Source organism: Aquila chrysaetos, chromosome 5, assembly GCF_900496995.4.
Source record: "Aquila chrysaetos chrysaetos chromosome 5, bAquChr1.4, whole genome shotgun sequence".
Taxonomy (NCBI): Eukaryota; Metazoa; Chordata; class Aves; order Accipitriformes; family Accipitridae; genus Aquila; species Aquila chrysaetos.
In genome coordinates, this window is record NC_044008.1 from 61,294,816 (window position 1) to 61,311,408 (window position 16,593).

Genomic DNA, 16,593 nt, shown 5'->3' on the forward strand with positions numbered 1-16,593 from the left:
TCGGTGCTGACACTGCCACCAGGTATTTCACTTCTCCAGAGCAGCACCAACTGCAGCACCCTCTGCATCCGAGCAAACACCGATCACTTTTAGAGTCCATTTTGTGAAATAACCAGAGATGTAAAAGTTTCCTTCCCGAGCGAACGAACACTAAGAGAGAAGCTCGTGCCCTGGGGACCACCTCGGCATTTGGGCTGGCATGCGGCTCCGCTCAAAGGGCCGTGATAGCTGACCCCTCTATGGAAATAGCAACCTATTAACCCGAATCTGTCTCTGGCAAGAGAGCCGGGTGCAGGCCGGTGCTTAGGCAGTGACTTGCAGGCCTGCTGGGTCGGGCTTATTCACCTGCCCTCCCCAGGGCCGCAGCCTCCTCCTTCGCAGGGATGGAGAAAGGCAGCTCCCCACCTCTCCGGGGGCCAGGGTACCCCCGGCCGCACGCACCCGAGCCCGCTCGACATCACTTGCAAGACTCCCCGCGACAGCAGCGCTCTCAGCGCCGGCAGCCCCCACAAACCGGGGGCTGTCTCCACAAACTGGGAGCTCCCCCCGCAAACCGGGGCTTGCCCCCACAAACCGGGGGCTGCCCCCTCCCCGCCCGCCCTGCCGCCCCCCCCCCCCCCCCCGGGTGCGTCAGGCTGCGGGGAGCAGCCCCCACGGGCAGAAGTTGCGGGCAGCGGGTGAGGACAGCGGCAGCCGAGCCCCGCAGCGTGTCCCGCTGTCCCCGGGGAGCCCCGCACCCCCGCCGCCCCCTCCCGCCGGCCGGCGCGGCGCCGCGCACGCAGCTCCCCGTCCCCCCCCCTCCCCGTGCCCGTTCCCCCCCCCGCCCCTCCGCGCCCGCGGAGCCCCCTCCCTCCCTCTCTCCCTCCCTCTCTCCCGCGCGGGGCTGCCCAGCGGAGGCGGCGGGGCCGCGCCGCCCCTGCCGCATTGGTTTGCGGCGGAGCCCGTCAGCGCCGCGGCGCCGAGATTGGCCCCCGCAGCCGGCGCCGGGTGCCCCCCCCCCGGGGCCTGCCTCCACCCCGCCCGCCGTGCGCCGCGGCCCGGGCACGGGCACCGCGCTCCGCTCCGCGCCGCTCCGCTCCGCTCCGCTCGGCCCGCAGCGGGGGCAGGGCCGGGCCGGGCCGGGCAGGGCAGGGCCGAGCCGGGCGGGGGGCGCGTCCTCCGCACCCCCCCCCCAGCCTCGCACCGCGCCGGCAGCGGGGATGTGAGCGGAGGCTCCGCCGCTCCGCGCCCGCTCCGCAGCCCGCTGCTCCGCCGCCCGGCTCGGGAAGATGCTGAGCAGGTGGATGAGTGGCAGCAGCAGGAACCTGGACCGCGAGTACAACTGCACCGTGCGGCTGCTGGACGACAGCGAGTACACCTGCACCATCCAGGTCAGCGTCCCGCGGGGCTCGGGGGGACGGGACGGGACGGGACGGCCCCGCGCCGGGGTCGCGCAGCCCCCCCGGAGCCGCCGCGCTGCCGCCCGGAGCCGGCAGACAAAAGGAGCGGAGCGGCGGGGGCGGCCCGGTCCTGCCCCGCCGCTGCGAACAAAGGCAGACCCCCCCCCCCCCCCCGTCTCGGGAGGCGACCGGAGCATCGCTGCGGGAGACGAGCCGCGGCTGCCGGCGGCGAGGAGCCCCGGGGCAGAGCCCCCCCCCCCCACCTGCGACCCCCCCCCCACGGCCGCGGAGGCGTGCGGGGATGGCGCGGAGAGCCGCCCGCCCTTCAGCCGGCGCGGGGGTGCCCGCAGCCCCCGGAGCGCAGCCGGGGCCGGAGCGGGGCAGGGGCGGCCCGGAACGGTCACCCCGGGGCCGGAGAGAGCCTCGGCCGTGCCCCGCGGAGCCGGGCCGGTGCTCGCCCTCCGCTGCCGGCTGCGGAGGCTCCGCGCACCGCGGGGAGGACTTCGGCGCGGCTACTTTAGTACCGGGGACGGTGCTGGGCAGGGATAGAGTCTCCCCTTGCCCCCGCCGCATCCCGGCTCCCACCCGGCTGCCCCCCTCATTAGCGCCCAGCTCTGCCCTAAGGAGCGGTGGCGGTCCGTAATAGTCCGGAGCGGCGGGGACGGGGTGCGCATCTGCCGCTCCCCGTGTGCCGGGACCGGGACCCGGACCCGGGGCCGTCGTCCCCCCGCCCGGTTGCTGCCGGGGGCTGCGCGGGACCGTGGCTCAGCGCGCAGAGACCGTGGGATGTCGTTCTTTCTAAAAAACTAGCAAAACACGCTCACCGGCTCCGCTGCAACTAGTTAGGTAACGGGACCCGGCGGCTGGAGGGCTGAGAGGAGCATCCCTGGCTCCAGCTGCTTTTACTCTTCATCCCCACAATTATCATCCCTGCGAGGGAGCTCGCTGAAAACCTGTATGCTGTAGCACTCGCAACTATTCCTGCTGGTGTCAGCTGGCTTCAGCCCAGTCCGTAGGCAGTGGAAAATTCAGGGCAGAGTTTGGAGTAAAGGTGACTCAAGATGTAAATAACAACAACTGCCACCTCCCAGCCTTTGCTGGGTCTCCCCAGTTCTCCCCGTCCTGCCGCTCCGAGGAGGAGGATGGAGCATCTTTTCATTTACAGGCAGAAACATGCTTTAAATGATAATGCTGAAGAATGGTTACCGAGGAGTGCTGCAGGCAATGGGAGGCACCGTCGGTTTTGCTTAAATAGTCTAAAATAGATAAATACGGTGTTTTCTGCAAATAATGGCTGAAGAATGCTAATGTCGCTCCTTCCTCCCCCACCTGGGTTGTAAAGTGTGACCCAGTAAACAACTACAACGGCAACCTAGTTTATTTTGCATAAGCAAAACTAACTCATCTCTCAGAGGTTGTTTTTGATACAAATTAAATGGAAAACCGTAGTTTGGGAGAGAAAGTGTAGGCAATGCAGTTAAGAAAAATCTGGACTTTCTGTCCTTAAGATAATTTAACAAGGTGTCGTCATTTTACATGTGTTTTTTGGGTTTTTTTTTTAAAGAGAAAATACTACTTGATCATGTATTTCAGTGGCTTATTTTATGTTCAGCATAGTAAATAGTGAATCCTGGTATTTAGCATGCATGACCTGAGGTATAAAGAATTAGCTCGTATTACCCTCAAAATCAAGGTTACCCCAGTTAAATATTTGTTTTCTATTGCTTTCATGCTGCCTTATAAGGCAAGTATTTATAGTCCGTGCAAAATTAAGGTGTACATAGTAGGAATGTATAATGTCTCGCAAGTGAGAAAAACCGTCACCATACAGGCTGCGAGCGGTGAATGAGTTTTGAAGGTCATTCCCTCACGAGCGCAGATTTTTCACGTCTTGCTGAGATCCGTAGTGTTTCCTCGCCCAGGCTGTTTCTACGCCTGTTGTTTCTAATTTATGTATTTCTATTTTTACTTAAATATGGAGAAACTGTCCAAAGTGTAAGTCATCATTTTCATACGCAGTGCTGTTAATTACAGCGCACATCTGGGGAGCGATGCTGCTCGCCAGAAGTTTGTAACGTGTATTTTTGCTGCTGTACCCCTGTGTTTGTGCCACTCGCCCTGGCGGCGTGTGGGGCTGTGGACAGGCTTTATACCCTCCTTGAAGTGTGGCCCGTTGGACATGTCATCTGGCTTCTTCATTGCCGGGGAAAAGAAAGAAGCACTCAGAGGCAGAGCTGATTTTAAGAGGTCTTATTTACCTTTCAGATAGTGGCACTGGTTAAACCTGTCAACAAAACTAACCTCTGGCTGTGCTTGATAAAGGCATGTGAGTAGGGGTTCAGTGCTGCTAGGCAATACCTGAATATTCTGTTTCTAAATAAAGCCTTTTTTATTTGATTATCTGAAGTTTACTTTGGTAATATTCCCATGATGAACGAATGGTTCATTGTCTGAGCTTGGATAAATCCTTCCTCTCTTTTGCCCTAATTTTCACTCCCCAACAGCCCATCCGAGCAGGCGGAGGAGCCTGGAGAGCTCATCCCCGGGTCCCCCGGCCCCAGCGGGCTCAGGGATGGTGTTGGGGGGACAGAGCTGCTGCAGGCAGAGGCAGCGTGTGCAGTGGGTCAGGGCAGCTGGGTTGGCACATCCATAAGCAGTTTTGTTGTTGGGGTTTTTTTTTGTATATTCCAGTAGTTTGCTGTTTTGGGGAGGATGCTGTCCCAGCATCCATCTCCGCTGGGATCCTGGGGACGGTCTGTGTCTGCCGGCGAGCAGGGCTGCGGGTCTCAGCCACTTGCCGGGACTCGGGAGGCCCCCAGCAGCTGCCTGAACATGGAGATGTTGGGCTTTCTTGACTCAGAAAATCTGGTATTTTAATAATATTACGTGCCACGGAGGTACCTTTTAAAAGCAATAAAGGCAGTAGTTTGCGGTGTGGGGGCCATCAGATGTGAGGAGGCAGCAAAGCCCGTTAACGCCCTGTCCCTTGGTGTTGTGCTGGCTGCTGGCCATGGGTGCTGGGGACCCCGCTCCCGTGGGTGTCACTGCCCTGAGACGCATCTCCAGGGAGTGGCTTGGCCGGCAGAGAGGGGCAGCCATTCCCGAAGGCCTTTGGTTCATCTCCATGGCAAGGGTCTGGTCTAGCAGTATATTTAATTTATATTTACCACCTTGTGCTCCGTGTCTCCAAATGCAAATGCGAAGCAGTTTGCCAGCGAGGCAGCCTTGCAGCCGTTGTTAGAATAAAGCAAGCTTTGAAAAAACGAAGCAATGCTCTTGTGCTGCGGTTTTGCTGTGACTGAGCTGCTTGTCTGAGGAAATGTTTTAAATTCTTCACTGTGGTGTCAGTGGTGGTATAAAAGGCTTGAAATAATTAATGATTTGCCATTGCTCAATGCATCAAGCATTTTCCTGAAAAGACAGTGGCGTTTTGTTTCAAACCTCGGTAGTACTACAAGAATGTGGAGATGTGAGAAAATAAATACAAAAATGCGGTTTCCTAGATTCAGAATGTAAGAACTTTCTTGTGTAAGATTGGAAATAAAGGAAGACGAGTTCTTGACTATGCTCTTGGACAAACCCCACGTTTTCCACATGAAGCACAAAGTTCATTAGGAGACCTGACAGGATCATTAATAACAGGCAGTCAACACAAAGGGGAACCTTGGGTTTTTGCAGCGCTGGCTACTGTGAAGGTTATTTGTTCATTATCTTTTTATCTTCTGAGAGTTCCCAATTGCTTTTGCCGGGAAATAGGTTAGCAGACCGCTGCTTCCGCAGTGGGGTCTCGCCTGAAGTCCTGAGCACAGGTGATGCGCTCTGCACCGGAGGTTGCTCCCTGCTGCCGAGAGCGCCAGAAACCACGAGGCTTCATGCCGAGAAGTTTACGCCTGCTCGCAGAGCCTTCTCTCCTCACCTGCAGCCTGATCCCGGGGTGCAGTAACAGGGAGCGATGCCAAACCTGTTGTCAGAAACGTGGAGTAAGGCGGACTTTGGGTCCGAGGCTGCGGGTCTGCGTGGCGGGTCAGGCTCTCTCAGCATCGCCCGGTCTCATGGTCCGACACAGGCGAGGCTTTGGCAAAGCCACTGCAGCACTGCCAGTGCGTTGTGGTAGCGGGGAGAAGTCCATCAGCGAAGTCTCTGGGCTGCAGCGGGTGCAGGATCGCACCCCTCCCAGCCTGGGGGTCCCAGGGCTGGGGAAAGCGATACCGACAGGTTTCTTTGGCCGGTTTGCTGTTGGCTCTATTCAAAGAAATGTTTTTATTTATAGCATTGGAAATGTATTTGCAACAGAAACCTATCATTCTCACTCAGCTAAATCTCAGCAGAGCTGCACGCTGTCAGGGCAGCATCCTTCATTCCCTGCTCAAACATTTACATACATATGGTTTGTGGGCTCAGAAGAAAACTGCCTGAAATGCACAATAAATTTGAAGACAAAGTAACAGTCAAAGCTGAGAGTTTCTTGGGTTTTGTCTCCTTTTTCCTTTTAAATTTATTTCCAAGTATATAATTTTAAATACAAAGGATACAAAAGGCAGCTGAGGAAAACAGCCACTAAATGTCCACTGAAAAACTAGTGGCATATTTACTCTCATTTTTAATGGGAGGCAGAAACACAAGTTGTTATGGAGATCCATCGAGAATATTTCTAGTGCTGCTATTTCTTCACCAGCTAGAAAAGTCTCTTTTCTGTTAACTTTTCATACCTGTTTTATGATGTTACCTGCTGTGAAACTGCTGGCTATCCCCCTCTTAGGAGACAGTCTCCTGAAAGAACTACTTTGCTTATCACTTTCCCATATAAGATGTTGAAGACAAATATGGATATATATATATACAGACATGCACGCACACACGGTAATACCACCGTAGAAAGATATGTACAGTAGCATCATGAAAGAAAAGATTTTCTGCTTCTGTCATGTAAAAATTAGGTAATGCACAGTAGGAGGCTTTTTTTAAGGTGTCTGGGGAATACTAAAAGTGCCTTGAGCAGCCCACTTATTTTTAATTTTTGACTCACTCTTCAGGAGCTCAAAGGGATCGTGTATGTGGGACTGACGTCTGTGGCCACATTCCAGCAAAGCTGAGACTTGCATGACGCTTTGGTTTGCCCCGTACAAGACTAGAGGCACCGAAAGTGTCTGTGATCCCTGTCTGTTGGTACACCTGGCACGTCTGTTTTCTAGCCGAAACCTTGCAGGCTGGCTTCTCCTGGAAGCCATGTATGAAGATGGGCAAAGACTGCGCAGCGAACAAGACCCTCACTGAGATGCCATCAATGGTAGCGGGCAAGGTCCTGATGGAGGTGCCGTCGGTCTGTGGAAGCTCCTCCACAGCTCGCGTCAGGGCGGGTGCCCTCTCTGGGGTGTGTGGCATCATGCGTGAAGGTGGGTTCATAAGCATGGGTAGGGGCACTGGGAATGGTCTCTGCCTGCGCAGCGATGGGTGATTTTGGGTGTCAGTGGAAAGTGGAGTCCTTGTTGGCTTGGGGGTTAGCTACTCGGTAGCTGATGGGCACTTGGTCCTGCGTGTTCGAGGATGATGTGTGCTTATCTTTGTCTCGTGCTATGTGAGGTGGGAGTTTGCCGGTGGGAAAACCAAACCCTGTGGTACCCTCAGCACTTCAACCTTCCGGGAGACTTGTAGGAATGTCACATACCCCGTGGAGAGCACAGTTAGTGCAGGACTGATGGGAATCCCGACCCGACCCACCAAGCAGAGCACGCATGTGCTCCCACCGAAATGGGAGCCGTCCCTCTGCCTCGCGCAGGGCAGCTGTGTCTTCAAGTAGGGGGTGGCATCGTAGAGCAAACCCTCCAAAATCACTGCGCTCCTGGTCTCCAAATGGCCGAGGAAGCGTGGCACTACTGTCACTTGATAGAAATGACAGCACATTACTGGAGAAGGCTGGTGAGCAAGAAGGGATTTGCCATGCAAGAAGAAGTGCTGTATTTTATTTGCTATCAATTTTGTCAAGAATAGACAATACCTCGTTAGCGCAGGGGTCAGATGTCGGTGCTGTTGCAGAGAGAATTGAACGGTGCTTCTGTCATCAGCCACTTGTTTGTGGTCAAAAAAACCAATTATTGTTTGGTGACAGAAAGCTTTGGAGTTGCTTCTGCAAATAAGAAGGTTTCAGGTCAAATTCTTTTCTTTGAAATTTTTCCAGAGTAAATTATCACAGCAGTATGAGAGCAATTTCATATTGATGATCTGGAACTGCCTGCAAGGCTGATGAATCCACAGCCAGTGTCTGCAGAGACTGTGGCTCTTGCATGGCCAGAAGGAGATGAAGAGCGGGTTCTGACGGCTGCAGCAACACTACAGTTAGTGTGTGCGCATATGTGGGCCTGAATTTATCCTGCCAGGGCTGGGGGGATGATTTGAAAGGATGGGGCTAAATCCCATCTTGTGGCAGGATTTGTAGTTATTTATTTCTGGTTGTTGTTTCTGTCAGCCCCTTAGAAGCTTCAGAACTCAGAAAAACTTAGCCTAATTTGTTTCTTCATTGGCCACCTCCTGTGGATTCCCCCCTTGTATTCCCAACGGAGCTACAGCTTCTGTGGCTCTTGGTGGCTTTCTAAAGTCTACTCAGATTTATGTGGCACCTTCATCATCCCAGGAGACTTTTTGCTTGTGCTCCCTCACCTTGTCAGCAGAGCTCTGCCAGCTGCTGCCAGAGCCCAGGAGAAAGGCAAACCCACTGTCTTCGGTCACGAGAGAGAGGAATTAATACCTTGAACTTTTTTTGAGCTCTCACCTAAGCATGACAACATCTTAACCAACCCGAATTTTGCACAAGGTGCTGTTAGCTGGCACAGTCTGGTTTTATTACGTTCCTCGCAGAACTGGATAACCGGCTACAGAGCAAAGTGCTGGTGGAGGCCAGGCTGAAGGGGAGCTTGCTTTGCTCTGAGCACCAGGACGAAGGAGGAGATGTGGAAGAAATGAGGGGTGAGTTTTCAGAAAGATGTGAAGAAGTGAGAAGACTCCATGCGCACAAGTAAGGATGTCAGAATTAGGGTTTATATGGTCATCTGCATTTATACAGAAATCTAGGGGTATCTTCTGAGCATGAAACACAAGCCAGGTTTTCCTTTAGGAGGTGATGGTCTGCCAAACCAGCTCTGGAGCCCGTGGGCTGATGTGATGGCATTCGTGCAGGCTGGGCGATGCCCCGAGCCGAAACTCCTGCAGTCACAGCCCTGCCTTCGCAAGGTCTGCAGGGCACGTGCACGGGGGCGAGAGCAGCCTTTCGGAGGATGGAGCAGCGTGGACCAAGGGGTGAGCAGCTCCCTGCGCGAGCCCTGCCGCTACCAGGGCGTTTTTGCTCGGTGAGGAAGAGGAGCACGAAGGGCAGCGTCTGGGGCGCTGCAGGGCAGGCGCGTGCGAGCTGGCCCTGCGTGGAAACATGTTTGCTGGGACTCACGGACACGAATGCTTTTTGTTGTTACGCTGCAACGAGTGGGCTGAAACGGCAGAGTGAAGATGCCTGGCTTCGCGTGTCACCGCCAGTGTGCTGAGCCGTGCTCCCTCAGCGTGTAAAATACTGGTGCTTCTAGAAAATAAAAATGTGTGTATTAGATGGTTTTATCTATGTTTAAAATATTTTGCTTCTAGAAAAACAAAAGAATTAAAATTGAAATGAAATCTCATTAAATATGTCACCCTGGAGGTGTATTTGCCTGTGTGGTTTGTGTTCAGGGGTGCTGGAGGGTGGTGGGGCAGAAGCACAGTGGAGCGGGGCAGGAGATGCGCCAGCTCTTCTGCACAAATCCCGAAGATCAGCTCCTTCCTCTCCAGAAAAGGAAGCGGTCGGAAGCGCCTTTCTTTCCAGATTTCTGCGCCTGTCTGTGCTGGCAGCAGGGTCAGGGCAGCGGTCGCCCCGGCAGGTCGGGAGATGGTTTTTCTCCTCCGTAATCCCCACAGTGGGGTGTTGTTCAGAGGTTGGTGCGTGCATGAAATCACTGCCCATAAACCATTGGTCCCGGGCAGGCGGGCACATGCCTACCTGACCATCTTAAATGAAAACATATTTTTAATTTTCACACTCAAATTCTATGTGTCTCCCCCCGCTGCCACCCCCTGCCTCCTATTCAAACAAGCCTGTCTTTTATTTTGTATTTTTTAGGACATTGATAAGGAGTTCTTGCAGTTGAAGGTAGCTATTAAATATCCATTACGGTGTTTTCATTTCTAGACAGAAGAGTAACTGCTGCCTTTTGCATTCAGTAGCGTTTGGAAACGAGAGGAAGAGCTGTGAGGTCTGAAGTTGCTGCAACCTTGTCCCTCGGGTACGTGGTCGGTGGGTGGATATGTGACAGTCATGTGCAATCTTTCTCTCCCGTTGCTCTGTGGCACAGATTTTGTGATGATCTGATTTTCCAGGAATTTACCGGGTGAGATGTACCAAGATACGGTTGTTTCTAAGGTGACCTGTGGGATTTGGGGCTGGCCGGGCAGTTTTCCTGCGCACGGCGCAGAGGTTGTCGTGTCTGTTGTGTAATTATGGCCAAGACTGAACTGAATATCTGCAAAAAATGCCTGGACCTTAGAGTCTGATTTTTTTTCTGAAAAGGACCAGTGCAGAGGGAAGTTGTGTGAAGTGTGCTCCAGACTGCCAGGGGAGAACGGCTCTTTTTTCTAAGCAAATATAGGATTTTTGTAACTGCCAGTGGACTGATCTGGCATGGTCCTGGGGAGCAGCTGGGCACTTTGTTCCTCCTGCATTGTCATTTTAAAGATGCAGACCGTACTTTGCCCTTAATTACACTTCGGCAATTACCATCTGCGTAGATTACCTTCACTGGTAACCATTGTCTTCATTTGCAAAAGTGACTTGGCAGCTGAAATTTTGTGAGGAAATATAGTTTATTCTACGCACATGCACAAAATGCAAGATGCCGTCGTGCTTCCTCTGGCTTGTTATCTGTAGGGGACAGCAGGGGTAAAATAGAGTAAAACCTTATTTTACTCAATAAAGTCAGCAGCTGTCTCTCCAGATACACATCAGGAGCTGTGCTACTGAGCAAGATGGTGCCATTTTTACATAACCAGTCTGTAGAGCAGAGCTGTATTTTAAGCCATGGGTGCTCCGAGGATCAACTTTGTGCTTCCATTAGTGGATGATCCCAGTTCTCCTTATGGAAACTGGGGGGGTCTGTTCTCCCAGATTGTTCAGTCTTTGGTCCTGACCAGGAAAGTTGATGTAAATGGAAACTGCTCTTCTGCGGACAAGGGAACAGACTGAAAAACCTGTCCAGGTCTGTTGGATGTACTTCACATTGTGAAAATGCAAAAGTTAGAAAATCCCTCCCAAAGAGGCACGAGCGTTGCAGGGCTCAGAGCCACGGGCTGGCTGCCCCCTAATAATATTAACATAATAATTTTAACATATTTGCTTTAGATTTTTTGAGCTGGGAGCCTCCCTCTGCTCCTGGACAGGTTGTGGTCCCGCCAGAGCTGAGCTTATGCTGAGACCCATTTTCTTTCTCTGGGAGAGCCAGTTTTCTGCATTGAGCATCTCATTGGAAATTCAAGGTTTGCACGTATTTTAATCTTTCATATCTGGCAGTAAAGAATATAAGCGCTGGACTCCTGAGCATGGAGAAAAATCATAGGCTGGTTTGGGATGCTGTGGGAAGGAGTGAAGCAAGGTGGGTCAATACTTGCCAGGTACTGGTGTCTCACCAGATAGACGAGGCATTTTTATAAATGGTAATTAAAAAAAGCTTTGTGGCGTTGTGCTTTGTGAGGTCAGAGAGAGACCTGTTTTGCGTTTGTCAGCTAGCTAATGTTGGATGTCAAAATTTGATCAACGCTGCAGCTGGAAATAGAATATTTTGGCTGCATAACGTCTGTTACCAAAGCCTTTAATTATAGTGGCATATCTGTCATATCGATGAGGTTTTTCTATTTTTCAGAGGTTTTATAGGAGGGCTGTTTCAGTTTGTATTGGCTTTTAGCTTGGCACATAAACTGGGATCCCAAAGGAATGCATCTAGCTGCCTATATAAAATTTTTCTTTAATAAAAAATTACAATAATTGATTAAGCCATTCTGGACCTAGAGAGAGACTTTAGGAATATATAGATTAGGTAGTTTATAGCGATTGTAACTATATGTTATCGATATACTTAACTCATAGAATGGACAGTGTATTGGGACTGGAAAAAAACCCCCAGAATCTAATATAGTTATGTTTGAAAAATAGATAATAAACATGCTGAGCAAGTACTTTTCATGAATCGATTTAATTCTCATTAGCGCTGCACTATATAGCATGCTGACTAATATTTCTGGCTTGCAAACAGCAATGGCTTTCCAAAGGAAATGTGTAATGAGAACAGAATGTCTTTGGGATCTGAAAACCTGGAGCTCCTGGGGCCATTGGAAGTGGAGAAGAGAAAATGTGAGGGCAATAGAAAATGCAGCAGCCGAGGAGAGGGCTGGGGTTGGAGACAACGGTGAGACGGGATCAGGGCAAGAGGGGTGTGATAGATGTTGGGAGTGTCCCCCGCCGTGCCAGACCATCCTCCTCCATCCGAACGGGGACCCCCATGACCCTCACACCATCAGGACTGCAGTCTGAACCAAGCCTCGCCGCCTGCCCTTGCAGTGGTACTGTCAGACCTCTCTCCTAAGGTAACTCTCTTGGACCAAGCTCCTGCCTATATCTCGGTGTTCCTGGGCTGTTCCTCAAAATTAAGGTTCTTCTCCTGATCCAGAATGGACTTTTTCTGTCTTCTGGTCCACGTCCATGTTACTACTGTCCTTCCTTTCTTCTACTTGCCTTTATTGCCTATGTGTTTATTGTTTTACATCATTCTCGTTTGCACGTTGATATAAAAACCCTAAACCTGCAGGGAATGATTCCCCAGCCTGTCACCGCTTCTTGGAAGCAGCTCCTTAAGCCCACAGACAAGTCTTTAACTGGTTGTGACTTCTGCTTTCCAATGACAGATTTCTTCATCTGGGGCTTTGGAATAAAGCAGAGGGTCTGCGAGGTAGCTGCCTTTTGAGTGGATTAGTGGTGGCAGCCTGTGTTCTGCCTTGCCTTGCTTCCCCTGGCGTGAGTGGGAGTTGCATGTCTCCTTAGCAGTGCCTTGGTATCGGTTGGGTACCGTGTCCCCCAGCTTAACATTTGGGGTTTGTTCTAGATATAAATAAGATGCTAATACAAAATTAATCGCAATGTAGTGTGCCTTAAATAACGATGACAGTGATTTCTCTCTGCCCTTATGGGATGCTTCCCACTGTCAGCGTTAACACATTGGCCCTTTGGCAAAGTCCCCCAGAATTAAATAAAAACACAACTAACAGGGCTTGGAGGAAAGAAATAAGGTTGAGGCTTTCCTTAGTAACCCCCAGTACCACCGAGCAGAGAGTGTTCCTATTTCCATAGGGCTTTTTAATTAACATGTGGCATTCTCTTACGAGGATGTCATTGAGTCTAATGGAGAACAATGTCTTAGGCATTTTAGGCTGATTTGGTTTTAAACTTCTGCGGGCAGTGTGTAATTCTCAGTCAGCTCTGCTGGGCTTTTCCAAAGAGACGTGGTTTTCAGACACGGTTAATCTCTGCATCCATGAGCTGATGCTGATGAGCCATGTCATGTCCTGCCGGTGTCTTGGGGCTGCCGAGAGGGGGTAAACCGACTCGGAGAGCGGCAGCGCAGCCCCTGCACCCCAGGTTCGGCAGGGTGCTGCTCCTCCACGGCTCCTCCCTGCACCACAGCCTCCCTCAGCTGCAAAACTGGGCTAACAGCTCGTCCTTTATCCATCCAGGTTTCTCTGAGGACATGTTGGTGAGAGACGGGGTGCAGGGGATACGTGAAGAAGGATGTGGCGTTTGCCTGGCTCGGTGCTCGGGTTCCTGGACTTGCCAGGGCCAGCGCCGTGGGCAGGGAGGATGATTTCACTGTACAAGCTTGATGTTGCTTTGCACTGCAGGGTTGCAAGCGAAGGAAAAGCAGAGCAGCCTGCAGCGGAGCTTTTGGCTTGTCCCAGTGGAGGGCATGTCCCGACCCTTTGTGCCTCGCACCAGGCGAGGAGGCTGAAGCCTTCAGCTCCCGTCGTGCCCACCTGCTGCCCCACAGCCCTTTGCAGGGTGCGGGACCCCAGGAGGGGCAGCTCCAGCAGCCCGGGGTTGAGCAGAGAGGGCTGGTGCCATGGTCACAGCTCCTCCTCCTTAACCAACCTGAGACCTGCAACCCCCAGAAATATGGTTCTGAGCCTGAAACATAACTGCAGTATTTTTGAGGAGGAGGTGATCCATTCTTGGGTACAAAGAAGTAAAAAACCCAGCAGTGGCCAGCAGGTCCCCCGTAAGGGATAACTGTGAGGGGGATGGCAGTGCCAAAGTACCGCTGGCATTGGTGACGGCACAGGGACGAGCAGGAGACGGCTCCAGCCTGGGGCAGGGCTTGTCCCCCAGGAGCCTCACCACGGGAAGGCTTATCATGGCTGAGCTGCAACTCAATTACGGTTCCTGCATCGCTGGGCGAAGAGGGAGTGGACGCAGATTTTGCCAGGGGAGTACATTAGTAACGGAGAGCATAAGCAATTCAACCTCGTGCGCTCAAGACAGAAATTTCCAAATCCCTCTGGCTCTTCGTTCACCTCCTGGAAGCGAACAGGGAGAAGATGTATTCTCTGAGCCTCATCTGCTGTGTTATTATTTCCTAATGAGCCTGTGCGGCCCTTGGGTGCGGGAAGGCACCGTGCCTCGAGCAGGGACAGGTGCCTAGGGCCAGCTGCCTGCAGCAGCCGGAGGCTCCTGCATCCCAGCAGACCTGATGCCCATCCCAGGCACAGGGCGGCTGGGAGAACCAATGCTGGGAGCTGGCAGCAGGGCTTAGCCCCCCGGCAGGAGCTTCGGTGGGGGGCCAGGAGACCCCAGGTGGGGAGGGTGTGCTGGAAAGCCAGGAGGCTGCTGAGTGGCAGCTGGTGGCCCTGGTCTTCTGCAGCCCTCTTTGGTGTCCTTCGTGAAGTTATCACTGGCAAGTTAAATGGTTCCCTGAGACCGGGAGAGATTTTGGGTGGCTCACCCTGCCTGGGCTGGGGAGGTAGGGAGCTGCCCCTGCCAGGCCACTGTCTGCCTTCCATGACTTTTTTCTGTTACAGCTAATTGAGCTCTTCTTGACTTAAATTCTGAGTCAAAACTTGGAGTCCCCAGGATGGATGTGAATGCTGTACCCCAGGTCTAGAAAATGGGCTGCTCTTCCCGATGTTCAGGTGCAGCGGGCAAAAAGCTTCCCCAAGTGCAAGGGTGCTGGTGTTTCCCTCACCAGTGCTGGACCTTAACTGAAATGATGGGCTGTTCTTTTAACAAATCCTCTTACCACAAGATTTCCCATTCCCTCTATTTGTTTGACTGCTTATTCTTCACCCCTGCGGAGAAGTGCCGTCTTCAGCAGGCACGGCCTCAGGGTTGGCCCCGGGGGCTTGGCAGAGGTGTTGGCAGTGGCTCCGTGGCCATGGTGCCTGTAGGATAAATGCAAGGATTAGGAGGTGAGTTGAGCTGGGCTGCAGTTTTACACCCCGTGCAGTTTCCACGAGATGGGAATAAGAGTAAAAAGCAGCCCAGAATGACTTCAACATTGGCTTCTGCATGAGACTTGGGAAACCGTAAATCAGCCTGAAAGGAGTGACTGCACGTTGACCCCCGCAGACACTGCCTAATTGTTTTATTTTGCTTTGTTCCACGGATCTCTATGGAGAGAGAGGAAAAGTCAACGTCGCGGTGCGGCTGGCGGGGCTGGGAATTGCCATGGGAACAGAGGAACAGGGCTGATGCTGAGCAGGGGACACCACCATTGCCTGGGAGATGCCCTCGTCCCCGCTGCTGCTTCAGGGACGTTGTGCTGGAGCTTCACATCCAGCCCCTGGAAGCGATAACGAGGAGCTGTAACCCAGTGGTGTTAGTCAGGATCCAGCCTTGTCCCAACTGCTGGGCTGTGGGGACTCCTCCATGGGCCCATGCCACTGTGGCCCTTGGCATCGGTCAGGTCCTCAGCGCCAGCGATGGAGGGAGGAGCGGGCTGAGCTCCTCCGTGGACCTCACCCCAGATGGATGCCCTGGGATGCTCACATCAAGTGCAGGGGATTAGGACCGCTGATGGATGGGATCTCATCCCTCCTCTGTTCCTTATTTATTTCATCTGTAAAACCTGCAGTTTCATCTGAATGGGACACTTAGTTCATGCAAACTGAAGCGTGGAGCTGCCACCTGCGCGTGGGAAGTGTCCCTGCCTGTGGAAGGGGGTTCCCAGGGTGGGTTAAGAGCTCTGCTCCTGCGAGCTGATAGTTGTGGTGCTGGCTGATGTAGGGACGCACTGAAGGTAGACACAGACTCCAATGAACCTTGCCCTGTGAACTTCTGGAAAAGGTCACCTGGGTTTAAAGCACCATTTAGGCAAATAAGTTGTGCTAAAATAGCGTTTCTTTAATTAATGCAGTCAGATTAACCAGTGCTGCAGATAAATGTCTCCTTAAATTAGTTGTTACTTGAAACTTCCTTGTCCTGGCGCGGTTGGATTTTTAAAACACTGTCAGCCCCACGGTGCTGAAAGCTGCACTGCCTGTCCCGGTAGTGCTGTGCTGGGGCCACGGGACTGCTCTCTGAACGGCAGAGACTGCCGGGTAGATGGGAGTTCAGCACTAGGGGTAAAAATCACCCTGGGGGGCACATCTGGGTGTGTTTGACATTAGTCCCTTGCAGGACATGTCTCAGAGAGCAGCGGGACCGCTTCTGGTGGCGGTGCCCAGGGTGAGCGTCCCAGCGCAGCATCTTGGCGAAGGCCACCTTTGGAAACGCGGCTGATGAGCAGCTTCCGTAAGGCAAGTGGGGAAGGATCCAGCTTGTGTTACAATAACAAATGAAGCAGGCAAAAGTAAACATGGAAGTAAGTAAATAAATAAGCCCCTTTGCACTTGCTTTTGGAATAACACACAGCTTTAAACTGGTAACTGCCTTGGTGCTGGGAGAGCTTCGTGATGCAATGCACGCTTTGCTCTGTGGTCTCGCTAAGTTTGAACGTGCTGGCGGTAGGTTCAGGGGCAGTGGGCAGGAGAGCACATCAGATACTGTCTGGGTACCGCAGTGTATGATTCTTCTGTGGGGCCTGTGGAGCTTGTTTTGAATTGTGGCCACCTGTCAGTTACTATTAGTCGGTTTTATAAATGTTGTCTTGCCTGCCTTACTGAA

At 52.7% G+C, this 16,593-nt stretch overlaps 1 protein-coding gene across 2 annotated transcripts in view; it reads left to right on the forward strand.

The window, feature by feature from the left end:
* Nucleotides 1-883: 883 nt before the first annotated feature.
* FRMD5 (FERM domain containing 5) overlaps nt 884-16,593 on the forward strand; it is a 118,513-nt gene continuing 102,803 nt past the window's right edge. Inside the window, exon 1 of one of the 2 annotated variants that reach the window (XM_030013878.2) lies at nt 884-1,370. In XM_030013878.2, coding sequence (XP_029869738.1) covers nt 1,269-1,370 — 102 coding nt within the window. In that variant the 5' untranslated portion in view covers nt 884-1,268. The remainder of the gene's footprint in view (nt 1,371-16,593) is intronic. The other variant, XM_030013879.2, reaches the window with a different exon arrangement.